Source organism: Gopherus evgoodei, chromosome 3 (assembly GCF_007399415.2).
Source record: "Gopherus evgoodei ecotype Sinaloan lineage chromosome 3, rGopEvg1_v1.p, whole genome shotgun sequence".
NCBI lineage: Eukaryota > Metazoa > Chordata > Testudines > Testudinidae > Gopherus > Gopherus evgoodei.
Genome location: NC_044324.1, coordinates 38,619,441 through 38,628,250, shown reverse-complemented (window position 1 = coordinate 38,628,250; position 8,810 = coordinate 38,619,441). Strand labels below are relative to the sequence as shown.

The 8,810-nt window shown below is 42.1% G+C and overlaps 1 protein-coding gene and 1 long non-coding RNA gene across 2 annotated transcripts; both read left to right on the top strand.

Annotated features, from left to right (window-relative positions):
- The first annotated feature begins 808 nt into the window (after positions 1 to 808).
- LOC115649519 lies at positions 809 to 8,810 on the top strand. Its single transcript, XR_003999847.1, has 3 exons — positions 809 to 1,076; positions 5,700 to 5,898; positions 8,705 to 8,810. It is a non-coding gene; the product is annotated as an uncharacterized LOC115649519 (long non-coding RNA).
- On the top strand, positions 1,072 to 3,199 carry KCNF1 (potassium voltage-gated channel modifier subfamily F member 1). Its single transcript, XM_030558437.1, has one exon. The coding sequence runs from the start codon at positions 1,388 to 1,390 to the stop codon at positions 2,849 to 2,851; it is 1,464 nt and encodes a 487-aa protein (XP_030414297.1). The 5' UTR covers positions 1,072 to 1,387; the 3' UTR covers positions 2,852 to 3,199.

Here is an 8,810-nt window from a genome sequence, read left to right as displayed (position 1 = left end):
GAACTTGTTGGCTAATCTGTGCCCTGCTGTATTATTTTTCCAGCAGATGTCTGGGTAGTTGAGGTTCCCTCATCATCACCAAGTCCAGTGATTTGGATGATTTGGTTAGTTTAAAAAAAGCCTCATCCACCTCTTCCTACCATGAGATCATCCTTGATTTTTACCCCTTTTTTCCTTACCCAGAGACTTTCACCAGGTCTGCCTCCCACTTCTGTCTCAACCTCAGGGCAAGTGTATACATCTTTGATATAAAAGTTCTACAAAAGGCATGAATGCAGTATAAGTTCTGGTTCCATGGTTGTAAGGTAAATTTTATGATCCATGTTCTGCTCTCAGTTGCACTAGTAAAAATCTACAGTGACTCAGTTTCCTGAGATGGAATTAGTCTGGATTTGCAGCAGTGTATCTGAGAGAAGAATTTCGGACCCTGTGTGGTGTATTTATTTAAAAATGCAAAAAGATATTCTTGCTAATCCTTACCACCTGAAGAAAATGAGCCTGATTTTTCTTCTCTAGAACTGTACTGCAGCTCTTAATTACATTATATATGATTATGTTTTGCAATTCGTTTTAAACACTGATGTTTTTAAAGTATGCAAAAGGCATAGAGTTATAAAGAAAACTGCATTATAGCTAGACATACACCAAAACAGTTAAATTGCATTTCTGTACAGATTGTGCTTTGCTGAGTTTCACCAGAAGAGGGTATAGTTTGGAAAGAACCTGACATCAGCTTGGAATTTAGAAACAGCAAAAGAAAAACAAGCACAAGTTTCTCCTCTGCACACTTGCTGTCATTGTGTGAAGGAGTCAACACATAAACTCCAGACGTAAAGTAAAAGTAAACACAGCAGCTTTCCCTCAGTCCTTGGAGTGGAAGGCAAAAACTGCAACAGCTTTCTGTGGGATCATCCTGCTGATTGTCTGTCTCTCAGAATTACCAATTATTTCACTTTTTGTTAACCAGAACAAGGATTTTTTTTGAACTGATGTGACTGTCAGTCTGTGAATAAATATCACTTCAGAGGAAGAGCAAGAATGGACCCTGAAAAGACTCTCAAGCACTGAATTAGAGGGTGAGTTTTGTTAAGTGGTTTCTGCTCTTTCATATTTGCTGGAGGAGTTGATTTCTTTCTAACATCTCTGCTTCTACGTACAACAGCCTGGTGACTTGTCTTTTCACTGCAGCTTGTTGCATACCTTGCAAGGTTTTACTGGCTGCAGGTTTATTTCTGTAACCTTTCCTAGCATTACTCAAAGTCCTTTCAGTAAGATTTGTAAATATACATTACCTGGCTCTGATTTGCTTTCACAAAGAAGCTACAAACAGCAAAGATTTGGAAGCAAACTAAGAATTGATATATATAAAAAAATCAATAACATTAAAATGGCAAGTGAATCTAGATTTCCAGATGTGGACAGTAATGGATCAGAAAAAAATGAAGATATAGAGATTATAGTCAATGTTGGTGGGGTGAGGCAGGTACTATATGGAGAAAATCTGAACCGATATCCAGCAACAAGATTAGCACAGTTGATCAACTGTTTATCAGGGGGATATGATACTATTTTCTCTCTTTGTGATGACTATGATCCTGGGAAAAGAGAATTTTATTTTGACAGAGATCCAGATGCTTTCAGATGCATTATTGATATATATTACTTTGGAGAAATTCACATGAAGAAAGGAATATGCCCTATATGTTTCAAGAATGAAATGGAATTTTGGAAAGTAGACCTGAAATTCTTGGATGACTGCTGCAAAACTCATCTGAGCGAAAAAAAGGAGGAACTGGAAGAAATAGCCCGAAGGGTGCAATTGATTCTGGATGATTTGGGAATGGATGCCTCTGAAAATCGCTGGAAGAGATGCCAGAAATATATTTGGAAATTAATGGAGAAACCAGAATCATCCTATTCAGCTAGAGTCATTGCAGTGTTGTCCTTCCTATTTATTTTAATCTCATCTGTAGTAATGTGCCTGGGGACCATCCCAGAGCTCCAGATACTAGACTCTGAGGGAAATCATGTGGAACACCCAACACTGGACAACATTGAGACAGCGTGTATAGGCTGGTTTACCTTGGAGTATGTGCTTAGACTTATTTCTTCTCCTAATAAACTGTTCTTTGTGATTTCTTTCATGAACATCATTGATGTTTTTGCAATACTTCCCTTCTATGTCAGCTTGATCTTGACCCACTTGGGTGCCAGAATGATGGAGTTAACCAATGTTCAGCAGGCTGTTCAAGCACTTCGGATCATGAGGATTGCTAGAATTTTCAAACTCGCACGCCACTCCACAGGGCTACAGACTTTAACCTATGCTCTTAAAAGAAGCCTTAAGGAGCTAGGACTGCTTCTTATGTACTTGGCTGTTGGAATCTTTGTCTTTTCTGCCCTTGGTTATACCATGGAGCAAAGTCACCCTGAAACCTTATTTAAAAGCATCCCTCAGTCATTTTGGTGGGCAATTATAACCATGACCACAGTTGGATACGGGGACATATATCCTAAGACAACACTGGGGAAACTGAATGCTGCCACCAGTTTCCTTTGTGGGGTGATAGCTATAGCACTTCCTATCCACCCCATCATAAACAACTTTGTCAGATACTATAATAAGCAGAGAGTTTTAGAAACAGCTGCCAAGCATGAACTGGAGCTGATGGAGCTATACTCAGGTGAGGGGAAAGTTGGAGGCTCCAAGAATGAACTAGAGGATCTTATGGGGGAAGGCAAGGAGCATCCTTCATGGAGCAGACAGCTAAAAGTTTCCCACAGTGACACCTTCATTCATCTCCTATCAGATGAGAAACATTACAGGACCAGGCTTCAAAGCTGCAAATAAACTAAGCGACTGTTACTGTTCAGCTATAGACTGGGACAAATTAACAGTCTTCTATTGAAAAGATTAAAGGGACCTGTCAATGTTGAGAGTGAGCACTGCCTTTCTTTTCCAAACATGAATACAAATTAACCCTCATCACAGCTTCATCAGAGGTTGGTAAGACTTTATTTTTATTACCTGACATATAATATTAGGAAGCAATTGAGATGTGACCGATTATAATTAATACATCCTGAAAAATTAACTTGTAACCATTTCTGAGATTGAAAACAGCTTCTTGATCAGTAATATGTACAATTACTTGGATGTTAAGCTTTATAAAAATCAAAATTCTGTATCTGTAATAATAAAGAATGACAATACCACAGAGAACTTGTGCTTCAGGCTTTGTTCAGGGTTTTTATAGATAGGAAATCTTCTAAAAAAAATTAAATCAAACTGTCACTCATAGGTGCTGCAACTATGGGTGCTGAGAGTACAGAGCACCCCCTGGCTTGAAGTGATTTCCATTATATACAGGGTTTACAGTTTGGTTCACTGGCTCTCAGCACCCTCATGATACAAATTGTTTCAGACATCCCTACTATCACTCCTAAAGTATTTAGGTGTCCAGGAAAATGTAACAAGTAACAAGCGGTATTTTTATCTGAGTGCTGACTAAAAATATGATCACACACTGTGGTTGTGTGAGCCAGTCAAAAGATGGCGTCTACAGTCTATAAAGTGCAATTATGGGTGACTTTTTGGATAATAATGTCAGGCCCTCTTTCTGTGAAAAATCTATTTTAATATTCCACAAAGATCTCTTTTGATAGAGGTATGGAGCAGAATCAGTGTAGTGTGATAGGGTTTTAAAGCAAGTAAAACAAATAGTCCTTATTTAATTACAACAGAAACATTTGCTTTTACAGTTGTAGTGACCGTCAGGTTATTTTAACTCAATCACTTAAAAAAATTATAAATGTAATTTCTTTTAATTCAGTATAAAACCACGCCAGGTTGACGCAGGGAGTTAAGTTACATCAGAAACAATGAATTTAAAATCACTGGAAAATAAAGAAGCTAGCATTGAAAATTAAAATCTTTATAACATTTATGGTGATGAATTGTTCATTGGATTGAACAAAGCATTTCTTTATTTTCTTAAATACAATTAAACACCTTTCATGCTTGTAATAGCTATTTGGTTTTATTATGGTTAATTGAGCATGTAACAGGTTAATTTACTAAATCAACACAGACACTAAGCCATGGACCCAATCCTGCAATCCTGGTGCAAGCAACACTTCTACTGTAGTCAGAGTGACTTTTGGTGGAGTAAGGTCTGACATCCATGGGTGTGATTTTCCACTCAGTTATACTAGATTTATATTGGTGCAATTCCATTAAAAGCAACATTTACATCACCATAAAACTGATGTAATGGAGTAGAGAATCTCCCCCAGATGTTTAATTAATATTAAGAGTGTGAGTCTAAATCATTTAAAAAACCACCACTTTTGTGCCTCCCTGTTGCAGAGTATATTGTTTATTTTCATTACATTGCATGCATAGCCCAGTTGAAATATGAGCACATGAGATAGCTCCTACTTTTAGGTAAGTTACTCCTACACAGGGCCAGGAAAACTCAATGAGGACTGATTACTCAAAAGAAGGTAGGCTCCTAATTTCCACTGAAATTAAATAGAAATTAGGAGTCTAACTTCTTTTGAGCAATCCAATCCCAAATTCCTTGGAATTCTTCCACCTTGTAAACACACTTCCCATGATCTATGTTGATATTGGAGACTGCATGGAGGTATATGGCCATTTGCACACAGGCTCTTTGCAGGGTTGGTGTAGAAGACTATATCACATCTGCAGTTGTTTCCCAGTCTCTAGCCTCAACACTAGTCCAGCCAGGGGCAGCTCTAGGCATTTTGCCTTCCCACGCACGGCAGGCAGGCTGCCTTCAGCGGCTTGCCTGCGGAGGGTCTGCTGGTCCCACAGCTTCGGGCAGAGCGCCCTCTACGGCTTGCCACCCCAAGCATGCGCTTGGCGTGCTGGGGCCTGGAGCCGCCCGGACTCCATCCCACCATCCCAATTTACAGATCCCAAGCTCCACAGATTCCTTGTAGAGATTACAAGGGGAATGAAGAACAATGCCTCCTGGGTGGCACTTCCACAAGCTCTCTAGGGCTGGGTCTATTGGATTTCCACCTGTGGAAGTGGAGGATCTGATGAGATGCTTATTCTTCCCTGTCCTGTTATCTAAACTCCTCATTACTATGGCCGAATGGTCAGCAATTTCAGTCTAAGCTGCAAGCTTGTTTTGTTTTACAATCACAGAAGAGTGAACAGGATGTGAAGCAATATCCATTGATATTTTCTTTAGTTCCTCATCTATAAATGGGGATATTAATATTTTTTCATTACCTTACAGGGAGGCATTGGGATGTTAAAGTTTGCAAAGCACTATGAAAATGGAAAACATAAAATTGCTAAATAATTCTGTTAGTATTGATCATTAACATTAACCACTTGCTGCTACGGTATACAATTGACTTAACAGGATATTAAATAAAGGATTAATTTATTATTTTATTACAAGTAATCTTATTAACTTATTTCTTCAATTAGGCATGGTCCTGACCACAGGATGATAAGTAAGCTATACCACAGCAGAGCGTCTCAGGCAGTATTGTGGCCCAGACACACAGCTGTGAAGTACAACTCTCCCCATGCAACTTTCTTGCTCTAGAGCAGCGTTTCTCAAACTGGAGTCCGTGGATCCCTGGGGCTCCCCAAGGGAACTCCTGGGGATCTGCGGGCCCTGCTGATCAACTCCTTCCCCTCCCTCTATTTCCAGGAGGCTAGTGAAGCCAAACCGGGAGATTTTAGGCTCTAAAAGTCCAGCAGCGCAGCAGAGCCTTGGCCCCACACCGCTCCCTGCAATCCCGGGAGGGGGCAGGGGGTCTCTGTGTGTTGCCCCCGCCCCGAGCGCTGACTCCACAGTGCCCACTGTCTGGGAATTGCAGCCAATGGCAGCTTTGGAGGAGGTGCCTGAGGTAAGCGCCATCCCTCACCAACTCCCACACCCCTCACCACCTGCCCCAGCCCCGCACCCCTTCCCGCACCCAAACTCTCTCCCAGAGCCTTCACCCCGCACTCACTCCTGTACCCAAACTCCCTCCTTCACCTCCTCCCATAGTCCAACCCCTCACCCCCTCTTGCACCCAAACTCCCTCCCAGAGCCCACACCTCCTCCCGCACCCAAACTCCCTCCCAGAGCCAGACCCCTGACCTCCTCCTGCACCCAAACTCCCTCCCAGAACCTGCACCCCACGCCTACTCCTGTACCCAAACTGCCTCCCTCACCTCCTCCCATAGCCCAACCTCTCACCCCCCTTGCACCCAAACTTCCTCCTAGAGCCCACACCCCCTCCTGCACCCAAACTCCCTCCTAGAGCCTGCACCCCACACCCTCCCACACCCAAACTCCCTCCCAAAGCCTACACCCCATACACCCTTCCGCACCCCAACCCTCTGCCCCAGCCCGGTCAAAGTGAGTGAGGGTGGGGGAGAGCGAGCGACAGAGGGAGGGAAGGAGTGGGGAGCAGGAAGGGGTGGAGTGGGGGTGGGGCCTGGGAGTGAGCAAGGGGGACTTGGGAGTCACCAACATTTTAAAAATCAAAATGGGGTCCTTGGGTTGCTAAAGTTTGAGACCCGCTGCTCTAGAGGATAAATTAGTTACTGTAGCCTTTCAAAGGTTCCAATTACTTCCCCCATAATGCCTGACTAGAGACTCTGACCAGCGAGAGGAGTGGGGGGTGAAGCCAAAGCTGTGCCCACTTCCCACCTCTATCCCTCTCCTCCAACAGCCTGCTGGAGGGAATATTCAGAGAGCAGGAGCTGCTGTGAGCATCAGGTCCAGACTGACAAAGTGTATAGTTCTTACTTGGCTGAGCAGGGCAGGGTCCCTTCCTCCTCCGCTTGGCCAAACAAAACCTGGGCATAATCTCACCGTAACAGCTCAGTCCAGCCAAAATTCTGAGGTCTATGGAAGGTCCAAGACCTTTCCAGCCACAGTGTGGTTCTCTATTCCAAGCTGGAAGTAACTGCTACAGCGGCAGTCGCGATATTCAGGTTTAAGGCCCAAACCCTTTCTCATAAAGGTCAATGGGAATTTTGCTACTGACTTCAATGGGAAGAAGACTGGGACTCAGCTATTATGCAGCTGTGCAGGGCTGCCCCGGCCCAGTGAATCCACCTAGGCCAATTGCCATAGAATTTAGGCTTACAGGGATCCCCTGATGTCTCAGCAATGTCATCTGCACAGCACAGATGCCGATCAGGGAGCAGAAGTGGGAATGCATGGCCCCAGAAATTCAGTCTTCTCACCTGAATAAAATTAGAGATTAGGGAAAGGAACCTCCCCAGCAAACCTCTTATGAAGAAACCCCCATACAAGTACCCTTGATCTCTCTAATACCCACAGAAGATCTGGTAGGGCCCTCTTGAAGATTCCAACCATTTCTTCCTCCTCTCCCTGCTGCCTCCAGACTCACAGGAAAGTGAAGTGAACTGGTCATCCCCCTCCAAAGATGATTGGGGGCCGGGGGCAGTGCCAGCCTCTTCCCGGTGGGAGGGCTGAGGTGGGCTGCACTATACATCTTGTGGGCACACATACTTTTTTATATTTTTAACAATATGCACTTAAATGTGTGTTTTATCTATGTTATCCACAAAAGGAGAATAAAAATATATACAAACAGATCAGTATATACCAGCATCATCTATAGCAGCTCACTGGTGCAACATTTATTCACAGAAAATCAATACAAAAAAACCCTAAGCAAATAAAAAACAAATAAACAAATAACTACTACATTAGCAATAACAACACACAAATGCAAACTTCTGGAAAAAATTACTGGTCAAATAATACCAGTAGCTAATTACTTTAAATCTGAGAATGTACTGTATTATATTTTAAAATTAGTCATTTGCACATGCAAAGAAAATGAAACCACACACACTATTATGTAAAGCAAAATAAACAAACAGCTGACCAAAACTAAGTACATCTTTTCCCCTAGCTGATTAAGCCTTATTTCCATTCCAGTCGAGGCAAAACCCAATCAAATACATACAATCTGAACATTCAAAACATTTTTAAGTTGCTGAGCGCTCTGGCACTGATTCAGTAAAGTACTTCAAACTTTGCTTAACTTTAAGAACAAGTAGTCCCATTAACTATACACGGGATTAAAGAAATGCTTAAAGTTTAAAGATAAGCACATACTAAGTGCTTTAATGGATCAGGGCCAGAGTGCTCAGCATCTTGCAGGACTGAGTCATAACGTCTGTCATTAAACTATGAACTAATAAAACTGGCACAACCTTGGCCAGGTAATAGCTACTTTGATAAAAAAAATAAATAAACCAAATAAAGAGTTATTGAAAGAGATAGTCAGTGATAAGCTGACCCAAATAGATAGGTGTTGTACAAATTCCTGGAGACAGGCACTGAAGGACCCAGGTGGAGGGTTAGGGAATGAGTTCCACAAGTGAGGGCCTTCTCGGTTCTGGGAGCTACCTGTGACCTGGTCCATTTGGAACCTTAGTGCCCATACTAGATAGATAAACAGTCACTCAAGTATGTGAGGCATTGATAATTAATCAAATGTACATCTTCTATCAAGGAACAGATAGATATATATTGTTAACATAATATATGTAATGATTTGACATATAACATACTATCCTATCAATTCTTTATGTGGATTTTTTCCCTTAAAAATTTAAAGGGAAAATATCAAATGTTGAAGACATCTTAAAACTCACAACAATCCTTAACTCTTGGTTTTGCAGGGGTCAGGGTGTGACCTTGGTTTTGCCGAGGTTTCAGATCAGGGTGTGACAATACATACCACGTGTGCTTCAAAAGATAAGGATAACAGGGCAAGTTTAAGAAATG

Coding starts and splice junctions, on each gene's coding strand:
- KCNF1 (XM_030558437.1), top strand. CDS start 1,388: ATGGCAAGTGAATCTAGATTTCCAGATGTGGACAGTAATGGATCAGAA.